At 34.3% G+C, this 26,159-nt stretch overlaps 2 protein-coding genes across 2 annotated transcripts; one reads left to right on the plus strand and one right to left on the minus strand.

Annotated features, from left to right (window-relative positions):
* Positions 1–1,393: 1,393 nt before the first annotated feature.
* LOC112295497 (uncharacterized) lies at positions 1,394–9,903 on the minus strand. Its single transcript, XM_073540726.2, has 20 exons — positions 9,542–9,903; positions 8,759–8,914; positions 8,408–8,580; positions 7,861–7,965; positions 7,588–7,716; positions 6,901–7,398; positions 6,685–6,759; positions 6,387–6,515; positions 6,074–6,148; positions 5,704–5,913; positions 5,086–5,250; positions 4,628–4,851; positions 4,214–4,331; positions 3,927–4,059; positions 3,409–3,616; positions 2,958–3,063; positions 2,648–2,788; positions 2,183–2,308; positions 1,892–2,006; positions 1,394–1,731 (listed from the first exon to the last, which is right to left on the minus strand). Exons 1-20 carry the CDS (start codon positions 9,804–9,806, stop codon positions 1,580–1,582), a joined length of 3,303 nt encoding a protein of 1,100 aa, XP_073396827.1. The 5' UTR covers positions 9,807–9,903; the 3' UTR covers positions 1,394–1,579.
* A 958-nt stretch (positions 9,904–10,861) lies between these two features.
* Positions 10,862–13,271, plus strand: LOC112294975 (small nuclear ribonucleoprotein SmD3b). Its single transcript, XM_024546007.3, has 5 exons — positions 10,862–11,179; positions 11,907–11,959; positions 12,286–12,352; positions 12,515–12,574; positions 12,854–13,271. Exons 1-5 carry the CDS (start codon positions 11,021–11,023, stop codon positions 12,926–12,928), a joined length of 414 nt encoding a protein of 137 aa, XP_024401775.1. The 5' UTR covers positions 10,862–11,020; the 3' UTR covers positions 12,929–13,271.
* The last annotated feature ends 12,888 nt before the right edge of the window (positions 13,272–26,159 follow it).

Here is a 26,159-nt window from a genome sequence, read left to right on the forward strand (position 1 = left end):
CTTGGAATATAAGAAATAAAAATATTACCTTTAATATTTGCTAAAATGATCCAATTCTAATAATTATAGTAATAACAATTAATGTCTTGAAATATATATATATATATATATATATATATAGGAGAATTTTGAAATTTAAGTACAATTTTTTTGTGTTATATCACTTTTATTTGAAGTGTCAAGTTTAAAACAACCAAGCCATGGTTGTTATACTTGCATCTCCATATAGTATCAAACATCAGGTTAGAAGTGTATGTTAAACATATCTATGTGATGTTGAATTGTTTAAAATTTTAATATTAAAAAAATCAAGTTTTAAACTTTATAACATGTTATTTTTTTTTAATAGTTCCTATAGAATCATTCCTTCAAAAGACAAAAGAATCCCAACAACATGAAATATTAACTATGTAATATTAAAACTTGATAGATTTTCAATTTTTTTAAACATGAATCTTAATAAACAATCACTTAAGTTATTTTTATTTTATTGGGAAGTCACAATTTTCATCAATATTAAATTCTCTATTTGAAATTTAAATACTATGGATGTCTTTATTGGTTGGAATACTGCAACCCATGTGCTCCAATACTTGTAATTATTGTTACAAAAGTACATAATAGATAACAAGGTCAAAGCCAATTGAATTTTACAATTGTAGATCAAATTATTCTTCAAGATATTTTGACAAATTACCTCTTGAGTTGAATGAGTACACATTTTGGCAAATTTTTACATACCATTACTATTGAAAATGCATATATCATACACATGACTTCCACACTTAAACAAAAGACTTTAAATTTTCATTAAAAAACATGATTTGGGTGATTCATTACCCTTGTGTGGTGTCACCTTCTTAGTTTAGTATTTGTCCCAAAAATCAAATTTATTCTCTAAAGCATAGGGTTGTGAGCAAGTAGATGGTGGTGGTGGTATGTAGATGGTGGTAGTGGCATACAATTTGAATGACACAAGTACAATAGCAAGAAGAATGTTATTGTAGCAAGGCAATGTTGAGAATTTGCAATATAAGGCTTCATTTGCAAATCAAACTAGAGAACAAGAAGCAAGATTTTTCCAATTCTCAAAGAGCAAAAAAATGGTGTGGCAAAATGTATGTAGCCATCAATCTGGGGACCCAAATGACAACTAAATAAGAAATACTTGTAATACCTTACCATCAACAAGGACACATTTCCTATTATTACAAATTTAAGGAGTATATTGGCTATTATCAAAAATACAAGGGTGTTCTTGATATTTCAGGATATTTGAGGAATATATATATATATATATATATATATATATATAACTTTTCTACTAAACTTAAATAATATAAGTTTAGATCGTAAGAATCAAACATGATAATACATTTCACTAAATTAAGTGTAATTGGTGAAATATGCAATTTATTCACTATAAGTAAAATTTAACATTATGAAGCTTTTGCAAAATCCAGATTTCAATACATTAACATGTTTTAATAAACATATCTACATCTCTACCTCAGCCTCTGCCTCTCTCTCTCTCGCTCCGAAATGCTGCAACTGGTCTGAGTTGCCCTACGTTTCGCAGCTAAGGTAGCGCATAACAGAGAAGTACGCCAACTTCTTTGAAACAATCTTGTGATTTTGACATGAAAAGTAACCCTTGACATGAAAATTTCTCTTCTGATGATAAATGTGACGTCTTAATGTCGACTCCTCCTTCAGAACATACCTTACCAACTACAAATAAATATCACTCTAAATGCAAACTGCGTTAGGTGTCCACACAACACAGACGTAATCGAATTGAATGCAACCTACCGGGGCCGCAGATTCCTTGTACCGACAGTAGATGAACATGGCTACTAAAACTGTAGATCAAATCGAGTTAGAGGCTTACCAGTAGCATCCAATGCACGCACGGCTTCACATATAATATCAGCCCTCTCGCGTCGCCGCGCTAGCTTGGCACTAGGCATTGGTGTCCCCGATAATATGAAGAGCTTGTTCAGCAAATGTGTGAAAAGTTAAGTCCATGATCCGGATTATGTCTATAAAGTTAGGAGAGATATGATGATTAACGATCCTAGAAATATAGCATTCTCCTGATACTATCAATCCAAACCGCGTGTGGGAATAAAATATTTGAGTAAGAACCCTCGGGTGAATGCTGGCACGACTGGAAAAGGATATAATCTCGTAAGGTTGATGCCGTCAGTGGGATTGCCACAGACAGAGTACGAATCACTGCTATTGTTACTTCGTGCGATCCATCCTCGAGAAACGAATCCATTTGCATTTTGACCTTGTCCACGACCTGCACGCGCACAAAAGCTTATTTTACTTCTAGTCACATCCTCGATAACAATGTCATGTTCTAGGTGCGCCGGACCTCAGACTGAATCCAATATCGGAACACTGTAAATCGAAATTATTACTTAGACAACTGACCCCGGTAGTGGTTGACATAACCCTCGATAAACAATAATCCAACACCAAATGTAATTCTTTCATGATCACAAAATAAATAAGCAGCCATCTTTTGCAAACTTTGACTGCATCGAACATAGTCATTGGGCTATATGCTTTCAATAAACTTTACAAAGACGTTCTTTCATCAAATGCATTGCATGGGATAGATTTTCATGTTACTTACCTCATCGTCCTTAAAATGCTGAGCTACGGCGCCAAAAGCATCGATAGTGGCATGCTTAACATCCGCGTTAGGATCTGAACCAAGGGTCACCAAAGCCGGGATAACCTGCTGTGTAGCAGATTTCAACTCTACATTTCCAACCTATGGCCACGTCCCGTCAACATAGTTTAGAACCACGAGCTCATGTAACCTTCACGGACAACATGATAGGCAACAAAAATAAATCCTCGTGATTTCAAAAAACCCAAACGACACCAGTATCCCACTTCACAAAATGTGTGGTCTCCAATCAAATAGAGTAGCTTCTAACCAGCGCTTTGGAGAGTACAGCTGCACTGATTTTCACATCAGCATTAGTATTCACAACAAGCTCCCATAGAACGCCAAGAATAACTGCATGATGCTGCTCAAATGTACTGCATTTCAAAACCCAACGGCATATGCTCGTCAGCCCATCCCATGCAACCAGAATTCGCAAGTGCCGCTTTACATTCCACAATCAACGCTTCTGTGTCTCAACAGCCAAACTGCAACCCAGAAAGCACTATGGAAATAACATTTGTTCCAGCACTTTCAGCGGTGAAAAACCACTGAATCTTGCGCTAACTTTACTATATTCATGTAATGATCAACACAATGTGTACACTAGACTAAAAAGATGCGTACAGAAAGCCGTATTCACAATTGCACTTTCTCCTAACGATTCTCAATAAACGTGTTACTTTTGCAAAATATACAGAATATTGACAGAAAACACTTACCAGAGAAAACGTACAGAATCAATAAGTTCTGAAGTTTTCGTAGGTGTCCAAGCACCAAAGGTGAGGCTAGACCTCAAAATAAGATCTCTCAGGTAGACTGCCAGATCCTCTGGTTCCATACCCGGAGCACCTAACACTCCGGCCAAAAGCAGAGGCAGCACGCACATGGTTGCTAAACGCTCCTCCAATGGTGTCCTTGGTTTGAAACCTGACAAATGCCAGAAAACGTGTACTTTAGGCGAACAGAACCAGCACATTCTCTTCAGTGATATGAAAATTGTTGGATCGAGTCAGCAGAATCGTGCGGCAGCAGAACAGGAAGATATGATTAGAAAGCTGGATGTCGCATGAAATCAAGCCTCGCCCATTAGCCATCAAGACGGCTTCCAAAATGACGCATACAAGTAAGACAAGTAAGGGACGGTAAGAACTTTGTCAGAATGACAACAAAAAACCCAGCATTCACAACCAAAAACCAGAACCAAATCATCAAGACCAGGCAGACTTGACACATGTACCTTTGACACGGTTAGAGAATCTGAACGACATATGTGCATCATCAAAGTCGTCACCATTGGCAGCACGGAAAATCGGGAGCATAACAAGCCGGAGATAATTGACGCCAAAGCAATCATTGATCTTTAGAAGAACCTACATGTCACGGACAAATGTCAGAAGCACCCTTTCACAGAAAATCATAACTGCGGTAACAGTCCGAAAAATGTATACTCCCGATTCTATCTACATGCAAGCAGTAGCCAAGAAACCTGTCTACGAAATCTAAGGCAATCAAAAGCTCAAATACCTTGCAAAGGCGAGTTCGAAGGCTTTCTTCTCGTGGAGGAAGCATGCGAGCAAGCTGGAGAACTGTTTGTAAACAGTCCGTAACTAGCCAATCGAGTGTTGGCCAATCCGTATTGGATCTGAAGCACCGTCACAGCAGTACCAATTACTCCACATCATACAAAGCAATACAGACATCATAGATTGGATAAAAGAGCAGCGAAGTAACACAGATCACTTCAAATAACGTAATGCTTGAAGGACAGACATAAAAGTATATGTGATCTAGAACAGCCGTTCAAGAATAGGAACACATCCTAATTACACCCTACCCACTATTTCTGGAATGAAATAGCATGTAGACCGGACCAATCTCCTGAGGAACAGAAGAACGAGATTAGAGTGACAGCAGATGGTAAGACGGACATGTGCTTACCCAACGTACGATTTGATGACGACTTGCGTGAAGGAAGTAGCGTCCTTCTGTACATCAGATGCGTCAATTGAGAATGGACACGCCTCAACAGCAGCTTCTTGCACCTCTGGCAGTAGCTGAGTAAGCAAGCGAAGTAAGACGTCGATGCTCCACCGTTCTCTCTCTCCCAGAGTCCGAAGCTGTGCCTCCGCAGTACCTTCCACTCCAGACATGGGCGGACACCGCTGCAAGGCCACAATGACGTACTTATAAGCACTGCAAATTTATAACCATACCAAGTATTTGTGAACTAAAACATTCGAACTTCAAAACTCTGACAACTCAGTAAAGCAGATATTTGAAGTCTTAAACAAAGATCACTGACGACAACATGAAAATTAATCTCAAATTCTGTAATTCTCGAAGTAAGGAGTGACATATGACCAGTTCACAACAGCATAATAAATACTGGCAATCACCTGGGCAGCAAGGAGAAGCCTGGAGAGTAGTCCCTTATAAAGTTGAAATGGGGATTGATTTTCACGTTTTCTCCAAGCTAGTAATGCAGGAACAAGCTCTCTCAGGCTGGTATCGACAACCGGACCCATGGGGTCGCAAACCAAATCAAACATTAAATCCTCCACCTGTGCTTGCTCGAAAAAAAGAAAAAGAAAAAGAAAAAATCAGTGTTAATATTCTACACAAGGAGAATCGAATGAAATAAATAAATAAATCAAACTTCAACGACTGCATAGGCTGAAACTACCAGACGTGACGAGTTTACATGCAATATTAATTAAATCAAATCCTTGCTAATACCTATGAGACCTCCAGGCTTATTCACAATCACACTCCAATCCATGCCAGAAGACTTCTGACAGCTTTAGAATCTAACAGGCCTGCTAAGGTCACGCTGCAGACTGAATAACGACTTAATCATTTTAAATTAGGGCGGTGCCTAAGTTTATTAATTCTCAAGCACAGTAGGGTCCACACTAGAAATCTATAGGAACCCAACTACAGTGCTTACTTTGTGCCCCCGGCGAGCCAGGAGGTCAAAATGCAGCTCCGTAGGTTGGCCCCACGGCAAGGCTGACCTTGTAATACTTGTCCATGTCGTTGAAGAGGGGCAAAAGTACGGCCAAATTATGAGATGCAGCTTCCCGCACTACCGATGCTGGATCACTTGCTAACTGCTGTATGATGGATAAGACAAGAGAAGTCCGCATTTCAGATCCCACAAGCTGGCCCAACTCTCCACACGATTGCGCTACCAGAAGTCTTCTTTCCTCATACTTGTGGTCAATCTGTGGACAATTCATCATGCTATCAGGATAAATAGAGAAAAAAATGCGCCCGCGACTAGTCACACTCACAGACCCTAAATAATCCAGAAGAGAACCAACCTTTGGCAGAGCCTCAACTGCAATAATAATACCCATCAGAGGATGTGATTGTGACACATACCTGTTCCCAGCATTGTGGTAGTAACTCAGTCTCGGTCCGCATTTGCCCAACTTTTTTGGATAGCTCTACACATGCCTGAAACATAACAAACTCAGTTTCAATTGCTACTGCAAAAATCGGAGAATAATAGATGTCAAAAAGCATGTTCTCTCAGACATCAGTTTCTTCTACTAAAATGTTATAATTAAAGACACAGGCCGCTACCATACCGCTAGAAAGTAACGAAATTAATGAACAAATAAAAACATGACTGTTTTCAGATGAGTCGGCACAACAACGGCGATACCCACTATCCAAGAAAGTCTTGACTTACATCCATTATGATATGTCGTTGTGCTTCGTCTGGTCGTTTAATCAGATTAAAGAGGAGGTGCGTAAGTGAATCTCGGACAGTGCTCTCCGGATGCCTCTCAATAGCACACATGATGAGAGGCAGTAACTCCTGCGGATGAAAGCGTAACAAAATAACATGAGTACAGCACTGCATGAAGAAATAGGAGACCAAGTAGATATCGATACAAATTTTGAAGGAAGAGAACTATGGGGCATCATAACTTATTATGCACGAATACAAAGTTGTCAGTGTATGGTGAAAGGACAATGAAAGAAACCTCTCTGTGATTAATAAGCACGTAAGGAACTATCTTGGGCAAAGCGTCAGCCAGTATCTGCACGGTTTCAACTTCCTGCTCGATAACGGAGCCACAAAAATTAGCGGTCATACTTTTCACAAAACGAAAACCATGCGTAGCCAAATCCAACCAAAGTCTCATTTGTTACACAAGTCTAAAATGATAAAAGAAGAAACAAACGAACAGGAAACATACTGGGTCGTGTATATCCTTAAGCTCTCTTAAGTTCACATGCTCGTTGTCTGAACGTGTGTCGTCTCTACTGTCATGTCCACCTGATGTCCTGCACCCATTGCTATCTACCAAAGTCGTGCTATTTTCTAAAATAACTTCTAGTATATCTTCTACAAAGCTAAAACCCGCATATGCACGTGTATTTTCAACAGGTGATATCCTCGTTTTTGCAATACCGTTTACACCTTCAGTTCCAGCGTCGGTCTTTGGATTTGCTGTTGCTGCGATTGAAATGGGATCAAGCTGTGCGAGGTTGGACTCTGTCTCTAGGATTGGCAATGCCGCACTTAAATTGGACTCTAACCGTGCAGTTGTTGGCTCTGCAACTGATTGCTGCACATTTTCAACTTTCCTACTCGACATCAACTTATCTAGCTCCAATTTCAATGAAGTAACCTCAGCTCTAGACTCATTTAAAAGCCTGGTTGATTGCTCAAATGATTCCTTCATTTGCTGAGCCTGCCACAAAACAGAAGAAGGTCGATAGACTCTTGTTATATTATACACGCTCACATATGAAGGTTGGTTACAAAGAAACAACCACTATAGCTTTATGATAAAATTGTTGAACAACAATAGGCTTGGAAGTATCACATGCTTAATAAAAATAATATTGCTTCCTAATTTAGGCCGAGCACAAATACTCACCTGCTTCTCCCACTCTCTCTCTCCTTTTCTATGCTGTTCCACTGTTTTGGCCAAGGACAGATTCTCCCTCTCAAAGGCTTCGTTCTGATGAAGAAGAACATCGTTTTCTTTCACAAGCGCCTCTCTATCCTGAAAGAAAGAGAATAACAAAGACACAAAGGCGTCCTTATGCATACGCTTGCATTCCAAATGGCAGAGCCGACTACAAAAGGAAAAGCGCAATAAAAGCATTGCCAACCGCAGGTCATATGCTGGGGAAGTATGTCGACGCACCAGTACCGCTTCGGCCGTGGAACAAACAAATGCGTGATAGTAATGACGAAGAGCATCAGGCACATGTGCAACAGTGTCAGGCCAGTCATCCAAATCAAGGTTCACCTGCATACAAGGTTTTCCTCATTTTCAGCTGGATACAACATGAGAAACTTGAATGGGCTTTTTAATGAACACAATCCAACGATATCAAAAGTTGCATTGCAAATACTATACGACATCGATCTTGAATAAACAGCTGCTCCTGTAATCTTACGAAAACGAAATTCATTTAGTGCCTACATCTAGAACCGGCAAATCTACATGAATTTTCTATGCCATTTCTGCCGTTTCGAACGTCCATGGAAACCTTGACGAGTTGCCGCGTAACAGACCACCAACCATACCGATGATTAAGGCTATTCCCTCTAGTTGGATTCATGCATTGCGACAATATCGTCGTACCACGATATAAAACACTTCATGCGTCAGACATAAACTCATAAGAAGGTGAGTTCTCTGAAAACGAAATACACTAAATTCTGAATTTTCAGTAGTTAAAAGATACCTCCTCTTGGAAAGTCATTGCAGATATCTTGTAGCCAGCAACCATCAGATACTCCTTAACTGCACAATTTATATCTAGCTTCTCTTTTTCACCAAGCTTCCCGAGCACTTTGACGCTCCCGTTGCTAGTCATCGATTTCTCACCATTTGTTGCAGTATCCGTCAAACTAACATCTGCCAGAGAAAAACAACAATTCTATGTCTGAGTTGTTTCGAGCAAGGATTACAGATTCTGTAAGCATACACGACGTGACTCCGGCCAACAAAATATTCAACATTCCGTTTGCTCATGACACTCTTGTAAGGCCGAAAAACACTGCAGTTCATACCAGTAAATGAAAAATCCACTTACCAGGCCTAGAAAGATCTGAAGCAACTTCCACCTGATTTGACAACTTCTCTTGTAAGTTCTTTATGTCCTCCCGAGCAAGGCGTAGTTCATACTCACAAACCGCAGCTTTTTCAGCAGTCAGCTCTTTCTCCTCGGCAAGCTGTACAGCATCAATACCTGAATATACACAGGCCCGAATTTAGGTCAGACGAATGAACCTGCAAACCCTCAAGCACTCGATTTCTCTGAGGAACAACCAAATGCGTCCTCCATGCTGCGCACCAACAATATCCATTGGTACTCTGAGCTGTCTGATCCAGGAACTAAGTTTTTCGCCCCTTCTATATCATTTGCTCGGTGACACTTCACAGGCAAATAGATGTGTAGTACTAGAAATTCTCATTTCATATGATCGTCTGAAATCGTTATAAACAATTGGTTGAAACAAAGGAGACGACCAATTCCTGAATTAAAAAATGAGAATGGATACATGATAATCTGGCGGAAAGAAGATGCACATTTAGGAGAATGAACCAAACTAATTAGGGCGATCAGATCTACGACACTGGCTCGTCATGAGGTAGACAGTGCAGAAAAGTAATGCAGAGATGGCGCACTGTTGATGCAATTTATCCACGTGAGGGAATGTGAACCTCGTTCTTGATACAATCTGCGAACCCGTATCTACAGCTCGGGAGGAATGGAAGAAACATACAAAAAAATAAATTATTTAATTAAATAAAATACCGCGAACTGGCGCGGGGACAGCGAGAAACGCAACGCATGGCAAATCGCATTCCAAACCTTGTAAGGCCTGCATTTTGGCAAGCTCTTCAGGCGGGAACATGTCGGAATTGGCGAAAAACAGCTGCAATTTCGTAGCCGATTCCACGAGGCCGTCCTCCTGAAGCTCGTGGAGAAACTCGAAGGCAGTAAGAAGGTAGTTCTCTTGAAGGAGGAAGTCGATGCACGCCTTGCGACGCATTTCATTGGTGGTGGCGCCATGCTCTCCAGATAAGCGTTCGAATGGAGGCTGCGGGGCCGAAAACGAGCTGCGAGGGGTGGCCATGGCCGCTAGCCACAATAGCCAACATGTAATCAATCTGGTGTTGATTGCTCGATCCTTCGTGTTCCTACTTCCTCTTCCTCTACTCCGACGACGAAGCTCACGCTCTTTCTGTTCCCCTCTCCCACCCGTCCTCTCCACGCTGGGCCGGGTCTGACCCGCTCGGTCCATATCACGGCCCACGGGAACAGCGCTGACGTGTCAGTAATTCATGGGAACGTTGAGGTCGTACCTGAATGCACTTCATATAACGAATGAGGGGGGCATTTCTTGGGAAGAACCAATCTACAATCCCTTCAAAAATCAAAAAAATCAAAAAATAGATGTAAAATATTATTAATGTAAAACCCACAATATATAGACTCCGCGTTTATAATTATAAAGATAACCAAACGTTTGTCTGCAATGATCCTGATATATGATATCTTGATCTCTCTCTAATGGTGATTTCTTTTACTATGATTGTTGTAATCAAACTTGGACGTACACAAGAGTGGTACATATGAATATTATCATAGTTTTCAACATGAATTATTTGCATCGTATTGAATGAAATCACACAAAACACACACACGCACACACACACACACACACAAATATATATATACATAAAATTCTTACCCTTATTTTTATTATTATTGTAATACATACAAAGCAAACATTTAATTCTAAAATGAACATTTGTTGCACTATCAATTGAATGTGAGAAAAATTACTAATCTATTTAAAGAATCAAATTTACATGATAGGTCGGTAAGACAAATTACTATTTCAAGTTTTAAAACATCATCTTGTATGAACTTCTTCAAATATTGAATACACAAACTAAAAAATCTTATAAGTCTTGATGTTGTGTCGAATCTTTGCATTTCAAGGTTTGTTTCACGAAATAGTAACCCCTTCACTCACTCAAAGGAATCCATCCATCCAAAAGTATCGATGAAAGGATGAATGAAAACAGGCCACACTCTGTTTCATCCACGTAGGGTTTCATTTGGTTTTTGTCTGCATTGCCATACCTGCACAACTTTTCCTCGTCAAGGTTTTGGCCGTTACACACGTTTTGAGCTTTCGACACAATGCGCATTGCCCTCCTGTTTTCGTCTATTTGATCGTTTGAAGTAACACGCTTGTTTTCGAGCAGAAGCAAGTTTCGCATCGTTGTTGAGAGAACTGTTCAAACCCTTTGGAGTAGAGAGGTCTCTAGACCCGGAAACATGAGTAAGAGTCTGGGCATCCCGGTGAAATTGCTCCATGAGGCAGAGGGTCACATTGTGACCGTGGAGTTGAAGAGTGGGGAAGTTTATCGCGGATCCTTGATTGAATGCGAGGATAATTGGAACTCACAGCTCGAGTCCATCACCTATACTGCTAAGGTGAATTTTCGACTTAGAGCATTAATACCTTGGAATGCTTGTGTCGGACCTTCTCATACTTCATTGTAGAAGTTAGGGCGCGTTGTGGTTATTTCGTGTAACTTCGTTTATGTGGGTTTAGGGTTTACGTAGTGCAAGAAAATATTGAAGGTCGCTCTAGGGCAATTGTTATATTGAGTTGTCAAACCCTGTATTGCCTGATATATGGGATATGTGATTGGAGCGCTCAGGACTGTTTTCACTTCTGGCGTAGAATTGCGAGAATGCTTATGTTCTCTCTTGTGGTTACCGGATTTAAAATCTCTCTGATATGACATCCCCTCTTTCATCGAAGGTCTCTCGCTTGTCAGTAGTCTTTCAGAGTGTGGAGTTTGGCAATCTACTATTTCTAGTAGAATCTCTCTATGTGAAAAAGAAAAAAAGCCGTTTATTTCTCTATTAAATTACGTTATTTGTAGGTAGTTTCAATGAAAGCACCCCCGGAACGCTGGAACAACTGTGTTAGCCACCCGGTAGCTCAAAAAAATTATTCATCTGTAAATTAGCTGCTGATCACATGGTGCGAGGTTTCATATCTCTTCTAAGTCTCTGTCTTGACTTAAAAATTAGCCTTCATTTCATTTTGGGGGGTATTAGAAGGAGTTCATCAGTCAATTTGCATGCCCGCTCTGTCCTTTCAGTTGTGAAGTGGCCTCGTGTTGACAGGTCTTTGGTTTTCGTGTTTCAGGACGGAAAAGTCTCTCAATTAGAACACGTTTTCATTCGAGGAAGTAAAGTGAGGTGTGTTTTGCTCTTCATCCTGTTCAGAAATTTGGGATTCGAGTTACTAAAATCTAATATTGGCTTTTTAGCTTAATCGTCATTGATATTTTGGGAGCTGGAGCTTCACTTTTGCATTGCTGGATTTCATATTCTGTCTGTTCTTAGAGTCCTAATTTTGATTTTGAATGGATTGTGCTATTCGCTGTTTGTCTGGTTTTTCTGCTATCTGCGCCATCCAGCGGGCGTGAAAGAAAATTCCTTGGAAGGAACTTGGGTACGAACACTTCCTAGTTAGGAAATATGGACTATCGGAATTCATGATTTCGGTAATCTTTGTGTTGCAGATATATGATCATTCCTGATATGCTCAAGAATGCCCCTATGTTTAAGCGCCTGGATGCCAAGATTAAGGTGCAATATTTTCCACCATCCCTCTTTGTTCTGAAGATGTCTCAGACGCTGTTTTCTCACGTATTAAAGTTTGTAGCCTGGGATTCTGAAGCGTTATACCATGGAAGAACAATGGGGACTTTCGTGGGTTTATTAATTAACATAACTGTGTTCAATGTGCAGGGTAAGGGATCGTCAGGTGTTGGGGTTGGTCGTGGTCGAGCATCTACCATGCAGGCAAAGGTTAGTGTGCCCTCCTCTACTTACGTTCATATCACTGTTAGGTGTTCTGAGCTAGTATTAGTTCCAAGCACTGGTTAGCTGGATAGGTGTTCAGTTTGGGTATCTGTTTTTTGGTGTTTCTGTTCTTCTAGTTTGTTTAATTTGGGGGTCATAGTATAGTATGTTGCAGTTATGAGAGCCTCAATCATCTTATTAAGTATGGTGAGATGACAAGTGAAACCAAGCTTGTTTGTTACAGAAAAAGTTGTTAAAGTTCTTGCTTTTGCGTTTTGTCTACAGGCTCGATCAGCCGCCAGAGGCTCCGTACCACCTCCAATGGGGGGTAGAGGAGCTGCACCTCCCATGAGAAGATAAGTGAATGTGACCTGCTTGATTAACACGTCTACCGGTAAAATGGAAGTTTGACACGCAATAACTTCTCAGCCTTTCTTCGTGTTCAACGCTGAGGCGTATGCCTTCTGTATTACAGATCACCGTCTAATCAAAACATGGTTCTTAGTGTAGGCTACTGGATATGCTTCACCAGATCATAACAAACTTCCTATCCATGCTGTGTGGTGACATTTCTTAAGTCTTCATGGTGACCTGCAGGTTTTAGATGAGATTCAGGTTGTACAGCTAGGTTTTGCAGGTGATCAAACTTTTTGAACTGTAATTTCACACGTGGAAATTCGAAAGCTTTACAGTCCCTCCGTAAGTCTGTTTGCTATGCTTTTTTTCACTCTAAGTGATTCATAGACAAAAGTTAAGTTTTAATTTTTAGTTTTTCATAAATCTGTCGGTAACTCCTATGAAGACTAAAAGAAACATGTTGAATACTTAGAGTTCTCACTCTTATAAGTATTGACTTTTAAGAATATTTTGGTAAGATGTATATTTGATGTTTTGTCCAAAAACCACAGAATGAATTGTATTTTTCATTGACTGCCAGTGGAGGACGTTTTTGTCAGCGAACATTTCATTGGGAACGATTAATTGAAGAACAGTTATGTCAATACCTCGTAATTATTCTAAAATAAATTACAGAAGTTTAATATTAATTATTGATCTTAATGAACAGAAATATAGCCAGAACAAAGCCTGATGTAATATAAAAATACAGGACTCTTATTTGTTGTCTTTTTGGTTCAGGAAATTAGTTTCTAATAAAAATGTGATTATATAAGAAAATAGTGGTTTAGTAACACGAAGTCCTTATACTTTTGGTAGGGTCTATTGTTATAAAATTACGAAATTTGTACATTTGATTGGATAGTTTTAATCATCATTTATTTGATTGTATTGTGACTTTATTTGATTGTATAGTGGGTAGGAGTCGTTTAAAATGGTGGCTTAGATACCCTGGCAAGTGAGGTTGCTTTAAATACGAGTACTAGCCAAGATGATATTTGTAGTTAAAATTGAAATTATTTTCACAATATGTGTGCAACTGAATAAATAAATTCATTAATATATATAAACATCTTCAATATTTTTTATTTAAAAATATATATATCTATTAGATGTGTGCTTAAGTAATTATATTCTTATCTACAGAAATGATTGTAATAATTACAAAACTATTATGAACAATTCTAATGCTCTTTTATTAAGATTATCATTTTATGTACGTGTTATTTAATTTTACTAAATTTTTTACATTTATAAAACTAAACAGTTAGTTATTTTATACAAATAACTTAACTTCTCATTTTTTTTTTTCTTTGTCACAATAGTGACATGTATTCAAGAGATTTTTTGCATAGCAAAGACAAATCTCATAACTATAACGTCACTAATATAAATCTAGGTGCTTGTAGATCATATTGTTTTAAAACATTGCAATTTTTCTTTAATTCTTATTAAATTTTATCACTCAATTGTATACTTAAGGATTATTTTTCAATATAAATTCTATCAACCAAGCATAATTCTTCGAGTTCTGATATTGAAGAACATGAAGAACCCAAAATATAATTATATTAATTTCCATTTCTTTTATAAGACTTTGCAAAAATTTGACCAAATTTATTTCATTTCATTGCCATCTTGGATAACATGCATAGTTTAATTCTCATCTCAATTTAGGTAATTCTATTTGTGACTAGAAACTTCTTGAAGAATCATTGTACTTTTTACACTTAAAGATAAGTGTGTAGAATATACATTGTAGAATTCCATGACAAATCCAAACTATTTTTATATAATTTTTTTATAATATATATATATATATATATATATATATATATATATATATATATATTTAAAATAGAAGATCAAAAGATATATTAGATTGGATTTGCTTAACAAAGATTGAATTAATAGTCAATATTGATTTTATTGCTTAAAGATGAAATCGCTCAACTTTTAAAACAACCCTTCTTTATTTATCAAAAGTAGCATTTCTTTCTTTTTGTGGAAGATAATAACATCTAGAAAGAACATCTAATAAACCTTGTTATTTTCTAGATTGATATGTGATCTTAAAATCAAATTTTAATAATGACATGCTCCAATAAGTATAGCAATAATTCAACATGTATGTTAATATGAATTACTCAAGGTTCTTGTGATATGAATACATAATGATTGGACTAAAAGCACCTTTTAGATAATGATGTCATTCTTAAAAGAATCAACAATTGATTGAAGTTTTTTTTATCATGGATTTCATAGTTGATCACAACTATTAAAAATTTCTTGGAATGAAAAGTTATTGATGGAGTTTGTCATCTACTCATATTTGTGATAATATTGCATCTTAAGCAAAGTCTGATGCACTTCTTTCCATAAAACATTCTTTGAAGAAATTAATGATATACAAGATTGATACAAAAATAAATTCCTTCTTCATGGCATCAAATGATACTTTGACTTCTTATCTCCACTCAAGTTTGTTTTTATAAGTCAAACTTGTAAGTAGGGCTACAACTTCAAAAAAAGATTCAATAAAGATCTAGTAGTAACTGGCAAAGTCTAAAAAATATTGTACATTTCTAACTATCCTAAAAATCTTCTAATCTATAATAGTCTAAACCTTCTTCAAATCCATTATGAAGCCTTTATAGGAAATGATATATTGTAGAAAGTCAATTTGAGTAGTATGGAATAAATATTTTTTATATTTTTATCTTAATATATAATCTTGTATCTCTAAATTTTTGTAAGACACAACGAATATGAGTTCATGTTTTTTTGTGTTTTTAGAATAAATTAGAATGTCATCAAAATAGCAAATAACAAAGAAAAAAATCATCAAGAAAACCACAAAAGATGTCATTTATGAGATGTTAAAAAGTGGCTGGTGCATTTGTAAGTCCAAAAGACATAACATTATTTGTGAAGTGTCTTAATTCAATTCAAAAATTAATCTTTTATTCATCTCATTTTTTGATGCAGATTAAGTTGTATGCTCGTCATAGATCTATTTTTGTGTAAATTTTTGCTTGAATGAGTTGGTAAAGAAGTCTTGAAATTAGAAGTAGAAGTGTCACGGATATATATATATATATATATATATATATTTATTCCAATAGTTACTTATATGATTAGGTAGAAGTAGGTAAATATAGATTAATTTCATAAAGTCTTTTAGAAAAGCTTCTTCAAAGCTTCATAGATGCAGTTTTGACTTTAGATATATTTGTAGGATAGAAAATTTGCCAACAAGTTAATCACATATTGATAGCTTGTGGAACAAGTTAGTATGTGGTACATACATAGATAACTTGCCTTGCAAGTTAAGACATGTAGTTAATAAAGTCAAGACGTTTTGGAGGTCCTATAGGACATTGCCTAATTAAGTGTATATATGGAGGCAAGATTAAAGCTTTCTTCACTCTTGTCAATGTTGTCGTATTATGACACAATGATATGGTGAAAATATGACTAAAAATAAAATTTTAATTAATATTCTATTATATTAGCTCAACAAGAATTCAACATATTTTAATAAGACTTTTATGAAAGCCTATTAGCCTATCTTCTTGTCTTAACAGTAAGTAGATAAAAATTAATTAATATTTTTACCTTTATAGGATATAAAAACTCTTTTACAGCCTTAGAAAGTTCATAAATTGATAATATCAGGTTAGAAGAGATAAATAATTATTATAGTTCATACTAGAATTAAGTTGAAGATAGGATTGGACTAAAAAAATCCTTAGGATAGGTTAGATTGATATCCGAGGGTTGATTGTTTGTAAAACAGGGTCAAAATCAAACCTCTGGCCACTAAAACAATCACCTAGGACAAAATAGGGTTTCATTTGAAGATCAAAGATTAGGATTTGAGAACTAGGTTAAAGCTTCTTTCAAAGAAGTAAGGTTGATTTATGTAGGATTTGGAGAGAGTTAACAATTATTGTTCAAAGTTAAGGTTTATATTGGCAATTTGGAATTTATGCAATGAAATTAGAGTTAGCACTCTCAGTTAGTTCATAAAATTAATATTACATCTATAATTCAAATTTTGATACACCTTGGATAATTAGATGTCTTAAGTGTACGTGAAATTTTGTGATAATGTAATGATGCAATTGATAGATATCTGGGTTTTGGTACAAATATATATTGAAAGTTAGTAGATTAGGAGTGGATAGGGTTTCTATGATATCTAGAGATTAACTTGTTGGATTAAAGTGAATTTGGCATGGTGTTGAAAGATCAAGCTGCAAACCAATTTTGAATAAAAGTTAATGGTTGAAAAAAGAGAAATCATTGCCACAATTTTTTCTTCACCTTTCAAGTTGGCGGCCGAGTGACATCAATATAGTTTTTGGAGGTTTCTTCACAATCCATAAGTTAGATGGGGCTGAAAATTCTTAAGCGTATGGAAGACTTATATTAACAATTGCATGAAAATTTTTACATCAAGTGAATAATAAGATTAGAAGTTATAACTTGTCAAAGCTCACTAATTAGAATTAGGGCCAATAAGATAAATTTAAATTACTTAAATATGAAAGTAACAAGGTAATTGAGATTTACGTGTAAACGAGGCTACTAAGAAGAGTGTTTTTTAGTACTTTTGAATTGATATTTGGATTATATTCTTCTCATATAGGTGATACCTATTAGGGTTTCTTGGATGTTTGTGAAACACAACTTCACCTTCCATAGCTAGGTGCCTAGTGCATTCATAAACAAGGAAACATATAATACAACATGAGTGGTGAATCCGATGTGAAAAGCTTGAGGTAGAAGGTATTTGGAAATTTTTCTTGGTTTATTTGAATTATAGAAAAAGAAGACAAGAAGATGGAAGGATGAGTTTTTGATGGTGCTTCAAGTGGAGTTGGAAGTCGAGCTTCAATTGGAGGACAATATATGTATTTTGACCTCAACTGTGCAAGCATGTTTGAGGCATTTGCCTTATTCATGCAACAACAAAAGATTAAAGATCGCAAAGAGAATATAGCAAATAAAGCATTACAAATGGTTGTGAATAAGATTGATCAATTTGAAGGGAAGAATATCACAAAATACTTAAGGTATTATGTAAAGGAAATGGAATTGAAGCATATTTTAGAGAACAAGATGATCAATTATTTGAATTGGCTAGTGTACCAGAAATAAGAAGTCATGTGAAGTCCATTATAGGACAATCTGGAGGTTCATGGAAAAATTTATCTCAAGTATTAAAAGATGAGTATTTTTTAGAAGACAATGAGAAGGTTATAAAAAAGCTATTTTTTGAGTCGATTGAAAGACCTAAGAAGGGTCTCCAAGCAATAAAATTATTGAGGGAGTTTGAAATACAATATTCATCTTTATCAAAAAAAAATATAATTATTAGATCTAAGAAAAATAGAGTTATTTCTTCAAGCAATTGATAAAGAATTAGAAGATAAGTTAGAAATTTTGCTTGAAGATAAAGAAGAAAAAGAAGGATTGACAAAAAATTGGAAGAAAGTAGAAGAGGCAATAGGATTACTTGCAAAAAGAGAAAGAAGAAAGGACAAGGTGGGTGTTCAAAAACCATTGCAAGCATCTAAGGCAAAAATACCTTCTACTCATCTTACATCTATGATTCAACCGTCAATGTCTATATCAAAGAAAGAAGAAATAACTATGGATGAAATCATACGTGGAATGAGATATTTATAAATTAAATTTGCAAAACTTGAAGAGAAGGGCTAAACATTAAGAATTTCAATAAGACAAAAATCGGGACCGATAAAAAGTATAGTGCATAGGTGCATGTGGTGTGATAGTATAAATCATTTAAGAAGGGAGTGTGAAGATTTTTTAGAAGCGCTCCGTAAAGGAGTTGTTTTTTTTAAAGATGGTATGATACACTTTAAAGAGAGTGGAAAAAAATTAAAGACAAATTTTGGTAAAGGAAGAATGAAGGTATTTATGGGAGATGCTTTTAAAGTGCATAAAATTTCAAGCAATGAAACATCAATATTTTGGGTGGGAGATAATCCAAGCAAATGTTTAAGTATAAATCTTGAGTATCAAGGAGAATCTAATTCTTTGTAGTCAAGTGCAATGAATTATGCCCAAAAAGAAAAATTTATTAGAAATTATTTTAAAAATATTAGCAATAATATTTGGCAAATTACTAAATGGGATGATCTAGTAGATAGATAATCAATTCATGCTCATATTACAAAGAGTCAATATGAAGCATTAATAGAAGAAAAATCAAGGAGAGATGAAAATCATGAAGGGCCATCAAAAAGAATCACAAGGGAGGAGAAAAAATGGCAACAAAAGAATCCTATGCATGAAGAGACAAAATAGAATATTTCTACAAATGAAAAGGAGATCGTGAAAGAAAAAGCAAAGGTTCTCGCTTATAAATTACAAACAGATATAGAAGCTGCTGCAGATTTGAAGAAGATATTGGAAAAGCAGATTTTAAATGGAAAGGTTGGAGAAATTCTAGGAATTACAAATGAGAGTTTCATGAAGTTATTATTGATACAATAAAAAAATGGCAATCTATTAGTGATACTATGATATCAAATGCACAAGGTACAAAAATAATAAGTAGCAATGAAGATGAGGAAGTTGAAATGCAAATTATTAGAGATGTTTCACAAGTCAAATTTACAAGAAAAGAAGATATGATTCAAGCTTCAAGTCATTATTCTCAAAGTCATTGGGCAAGGGCTACTACAAAAACTTTAGTAAAATTGGAAAAATTAGAAGAACCAATTGTAGCATTGATTGATTATGGTTTTGAAATCAATTTAATATCAACAAAATTATATAAAAGGAGAAATTGGCCTATTAATGTTGAACATGGGTAGATGATAAAAACAACAAATAATTCAAAGGGAGATTTGTATAGAGCTTGTCCAAATATCAAGGTGACAATAGAAGATATTATTTATGAACAAAATTTCTTTATACAAGATATGTCTATATATCCTATTATATTGGGACAATCATATATTACTGCCATACGAATAGAGACAAAGGTTATGAATGATGGATCAACTTATGCAAGGATAAGAAGTCAAGATGGAAAGAAGGCGGTGCAATTTTTAACAGTTTGTGCAAATCATGGAAGAAATTGAGATAGTTTGAGAGAGCATCTTTTGCCAAAGATACACAAAGAATTTGAAGATCTTGAAGATTCAAAGGATTTTTATTAGATGCCATTGTAAAGCGAGATTGCAATGGTAAAAAGAGTGAGGGCTTTCCACATAGTAGAAAGGATGACGATACTATAAGATTATCATAAGATAGATATATCTTATTCAAAAATATAAATAATTTTAGAAGGATAGATAAGAAAAATGTCAAAAATTTAAAACATGAGTTAAAAAATGTCGAATGATTGATGAAGATGGATATATATTAAGGATATTTGAAAAATCTTGTTTTGGTGATATTATGGATGATTTATAAATATTATTGAATGAAGATTTTGAAGGAGGTGATAAAGTAATAAATGTGTATTCTAAGAAATTTTATGATGGAATAAAAGAATATATAGATGAGTATGAAGTGAATATAAATACAAAATATAAGACCGTTGCAAGAAAGATTAAACTAGTGGCATTGCCACTACCATCAAAATTTGAAGAAAGGATTAAAGGGACTTCTATGTAACCAAACTTAAGAGATTCAAGGAAAATAGGTCATGAATTCAAGGATGATTTGACATTAGATGGTTTGAAAATTGGATGTGATAAATTTTTAACAAAAAATGAGGAGAGATATTTTAAAGAAATGCTTTCATGACATGGTAAGGCATTTGCATTTGAATCACATGAAATAAGGTACATTGATCCAAGTATTATAGCACCTATGTTTATTTTTATCATTCCATATGAACCATAGAATTTGAGGCCAGTTCTAATTTCAAAGACTCATTTTCCAAAGTTAGATGAATTTCTCAATAAAAAGATTAAGATGGAAATTTTAGAACCATCTATTGTACCATATTCCAATTGGTGGTTCACAATACCTAAGAAAAATGGAACATTGAGGTTTATTTAAGATATGCAATCGATCAATAAGATAACTATTAAAAATATGGATTCAAGTCCAATTGTGGATGAGTTTGCAAAGGCATTTGCAAGAAGAACAATTTATTCTATGGGAGATCTTTATTCGGAGTAAAATCAATTTCAATTGGCAATGGAAAGCAAAGTTTAGAAGAGTTTCATTTAACCTTATCGGGGGCAAAATCAATGTTTGGAGTTAAGGAAGTTTTGGTAGTTGAATATATGTATGGATCATATAGATGCAATCCAAATATAAAAAAGATTGATGTTATAAAAAAAATGAAAGAATATGCAAATACAACAAAAGTTAGAAGGTTTTTAGGAAGATGTATTTTCTATCATATATAGATTCCACATTTTGCATATGTAGCAAATCTATTATGTGAGTTGTTAAGAAATAATCAAAAATTTTAATAGAAAGAAGAACAAAAAAAGCTATAAAAAAATTAAAAAACCTTCTTTCTTCACTTCCAACTTTGAAGAAAATAAATAATGAGTGTGGAAGATCAATGGTATTAATAATCAATACAAGTTCAATTAAAATAGGCTAGATAATTGGATAAAATGATGAACAAGGCAATAAATATATAATAAGATTTAGAGTAAGGGTTTTGAATGGAAGACTAAGGAGATATGCACAAATTAAAAGAGAATTATAGGATGTAGTAATAGCTATAAAAATGAAAGAGAGTATTTGATTAGTGCATTGGTAGTTATATAAATATATTTTCTACCTTTATTGGGTATGATTACAAGTTGTTTAACACCAGATATTGCAATGTTAAGGTGGATTGCATATATAAAAACTTTGAATTGTGAATTCAAGTACATTTTGAGAAAAGACAATGCGGTTGCAGATATGTTGTCACAAGTATGATATAATGATGAAGAGAATATTGGCACCGACTTTTATTCAACTTTGTGTGCAAGAAGGGATAGGTTGACTTTGGCTATACCAATTAAATTATTCTCAGAAGAATTATATGATGGTAAATGGTTGTATATAAAAAAATACTTAAGTGTATTAATGCAATAAGAAGGTTGGACAAATAAAGAATTTAAGAAGATTTGAAAGAAAGCATATGGATATTTTTTTCAAAATGGATTTTTATAGAAGCATAAAAAAAAAATGGTGGAATACCACAAAAAGTTGTAAATGGGATTGAAACGCAAAAAAAGATCATTAAAAAATTCCATGAAAGTTGATGGATTGGACATCACGGTATTTGGGTAACATTTACTAAGTTGAAAGAAAAATATTGGTGGAAGGGCCTACATAAAGATATAACAAATTTTATAGGATCTTGTGAAATTTGTCAAGTATATTCAAACATTCAACATCGAGATGGATTACATCCAACACATCCTTTAGCTTTACATTATAAATGGGTAGTAGATTTGGTAGCAATGCCAATGAGACTTAGGCAAATGAAGTATTTGGTACTTGCACGAGAAGATTTATCAAATATGGTTGAAGAACAAGCATTAAGAACAAAAGATACTGAAGGTGTATGCTGATTTTTATTAGAAGATGTTATTTGTTGCTATAATTGTATTGGAAAAATTATAGTGGATAGGCGTGAATTGGATGAAAGAGAAGCACGAGAATTCTTTAGTAGAATAGGAATTAAACTTTCATTAACAACAATATATAATTCAGAAGGTAATGGAAAGAGTGAGTAAGGACATTCGTCTATTATTAAGGCATTAGTAAAGGCATGCAATAGCAAAACACATGAATGGCCTAGGCTATTACCATTTGCACTATCGACGGATTGTACAACTCACACTTTAGTAAGAAGTTAAATGCCTTCTTAATTAATGTATGGACAAAAATCAATAATATCAATAGAAGATGTAGTACCTACATGGGACGTATTATCTTGGAAGGATGATTTCAATATGGAAGAACTTTTAGCATTATAGATTCAATAATTAGAAAAAAGACCTAATGATATTGAAATAGCTATATTGAGGTTGAAAAAAGCAAGGGAAAGAAATAAAGAAGGATTTGATAAAAAAACATCAATTACGACCTAAAGCAATTGAAGATGGCGATTAAGTGTTAGTTTATAATAGTAGCTTAGACAATCAATATAGCACGGCTAAGAAATTTGCAAAGAGATGATTTGGGCCTTATATTGTGAAATAAGTGTATAAAAATAGAACATATTTGTTACAAGAATTTGATGGTACAGAATTGAAGATACCTATAGCAAGCAAGCCAATCAAATTCTTTAAACAAAGAGGTGAAGATATTTGTTTTAATGAAGAAGAAAATCTATTAAGGGATATTAAGATGGAAGAAGAAGAACAAGTTGAAGATCAAGAATTTGACTAAGATGAAGACCACTCTACATAAAAATGATATAGAAAACTTGGTGCATGCCGGAAGATGCACAAGTTCAGGAGAGATGGATGTTATCATGTAAAATAGCTAATATGTGAAAAGGTGAAGAAAATATCATATTTTTGAAGATCTTATTTCAAATATATTGTAACAAATTATCTTGGAAAAATAGATAATAGTCAAGGGATAAAAAAATTAAGGGTGATAATACTACTTTTTTTGCAAAATAAGCTTCTACTTACTTTGTAGGACTACAAATAGAGCAAAATAAGGTAGATTAGAAAAATAAATAATATAGGCATCTTTGAAAAGAATTTAAGATTAATTTCCAAAAAAAACTAGATATTGATACCTTGAGAGGGTCAGTTATGAACCAAGGTCGAAATCAGACCCTAGGCACAAAAGCAAGCTCCAACGACGATTTTGGGCTTTTTTTGGAGATTGGAGGATAGGATCTAGGAGCTTACATGATAGATTTTTTTGAGTGTTGATTTAGTATGATTAGAGTATGTATTGACTTTGTAAGAACTTTGCAAAGTCAAGGATTTGTTTTGGGTAACTCTAGATTTGTGAAATAAAGTAGATGATAATTTTTGGAGAATTTCATAAGTTTGGCAATAGAACTATAGGTGAAATTTTGAGGGTTTGTGGATATATATATATATTCAATATATGCTATAAGTTTGAGCTTGATCATAAGATTAGATCAAAGATTATTGAGGTTTAAGTAGATTAGGATCTTGGAAAGTAGAGTTTTAGATTGAGTGAGGGTTTCTTAAATTTCTTACAATCTATCAGTTGGATTGGAGTGAAAATTATGTATGTAGGTAATAGACTTATTTTCCTATGTATATAAGAAATTTGAGATAAATAAATTGATTTAATAAGGAGATATTGATGGTAGAAATTCAACATTTTATTGAAGAAGGAGGCCAGCCAATATTTGAGCAAATATTAGAATTGATCTTCTTTTTGGTGAATTTGATCTTCTTTAAAAAAATTATAATTTTAGTCAACTTAATAGTGAAGAGGTATACAAAATTTGAGTTAAAATCAACTATTCATTTATTAGTTATTAAGGTTTAAAATCTGATGTAGGAATTACTTAGGATTATTTAGGATTTTGTTAGAGTATGTTTAAGATTTGATTAGGGTTCAGTTAAGGTTTATTTATATTTGTTTAGGATTTGGTTAGAATTTTTTAGGATTTGACTAGGATTTGGTTAGGATTTGTTTAAGATTTAGTTAGGATTTGATTAGGATTTGGTTAGGATTTGATTACAATTTGTTTAGAATTTGACTAGGATTTATTTAGGATTTGATTAGGATTTGTTTAGGATTTGATTAGGATTTGGTTAAGGTTTATTTAGAATTTGATTAAGATTTGGTTATAGTTTGATTAGGATTTGATTAAGATTTGATTAGGATTTATTAATATTTGACTAGGGTTTATCTAGGATTTGATTAGAGTTTGATCAGGATTTAATTAAGTTTTTTATTTTAATATTTTATTAATATTTCTATTTTATTATATTTTTGAATTCTATATTATTTCTTTATATTTTCTTAAAAGGTTCTTTAAGAATACTTTGTATTTCTTACATAATTCTTTTGAAATTTTGATTGAATTTGATTTGATGTTTGATTATATTTGCTAACCTTTAATTGTAATTTGTTTAAGAATCTATTAGAATTGTTAGGACTTGCTGTTGCAATTTTCTTTTTATCTTCTATAGTCAGGTGCCAGATGCATTTTCAAGCCAAACACCACGTAATACGACAATGAATAAATCAAGTTTTAGAGCAGTACTAGAGATGCACCATCAACTATCATCAAAATCATTGAACAATTCTTTTATCATTAGCAGAGTTTGTATACAATAATTTGGTATATTTTCCACTCAAAAAATACTTTTTTTTAACAATTATGGTTATCATTTACAACTTGATACTTTTGACTTTTCAAAAATTGATAATCCTATGGCAAATGGTTTGGCAAATCATTTGTCAAAGCTACATGTAACAATAAATAATCATCAGATTCAACTCAACAGCTTTTATTTGCGGACTTACCAAAGAAGACATTGTAATTGTTACAACCTTTAAGATAACAAAATTAAGATGAAGATCATCAAGAACAATGTGTCTTTCTTCAAATAGATGGCAAGTTACAATGTGTTTGCTATCACAACCTTGGAAGAGATCCTTAATGTTTCGTGATTTTATTTGAAGTATGAACAATTCTAAATGGTATTCCAAATGTTTTATTTGAAGGAAGTTATATAGACCTTAACAAAGACTAAATAATAGAGTAGTCTTCTCATCCTAGTAAAGGATATTATTGATTGCTGAGAGAACCTATCAACCATCTTTGCAAGGAACAAAAATTAGAGCATGTGGCAACTACAATTCACCACATCTTAGATTTCTTCAAGATATAAAGGCCACTCTTTGTGGAACTTGTCTCTAAAAGGGGGGATCATCTCACTAATATATATAAATATACTAGAAAATACCTATATGATTAAGTAGAAGTAGGTAAAAATAAATAAAAATAAATTAATTTAAAAGAAGCTTCAAAGATGTTACTTTGATTTTATATATATTTACAATTGATTAATAGATTAGAAACTTGGTCAACAAGCTAATTACATCTTGATAGCTTGTGGAATAAGCTAACTATGTGGTGCACATATAAAAAACTTATCTTATAAGTTAAGATATGTATCTCGCAAAGTCAACATGTTTTGGATGTCTTATAAGACATTGTCATGTACCTCATAGTAAA

The sequence above is a fragment of the Physcomitrium patens genome, chromosome 18 (assembly GCF_059467195.1).
Source record: "Physcomitrium patens ecotype Gransden chromosome 18, ASM5946719v1, whole genome shotgun sequence".
NCBI classification, from domain to species: Eukaryota; Viridiplantae; Streptophyta; class Bryopsida; order Funariales; family Funariaceae; genus Physcomitrium; species Physcomitrium patens.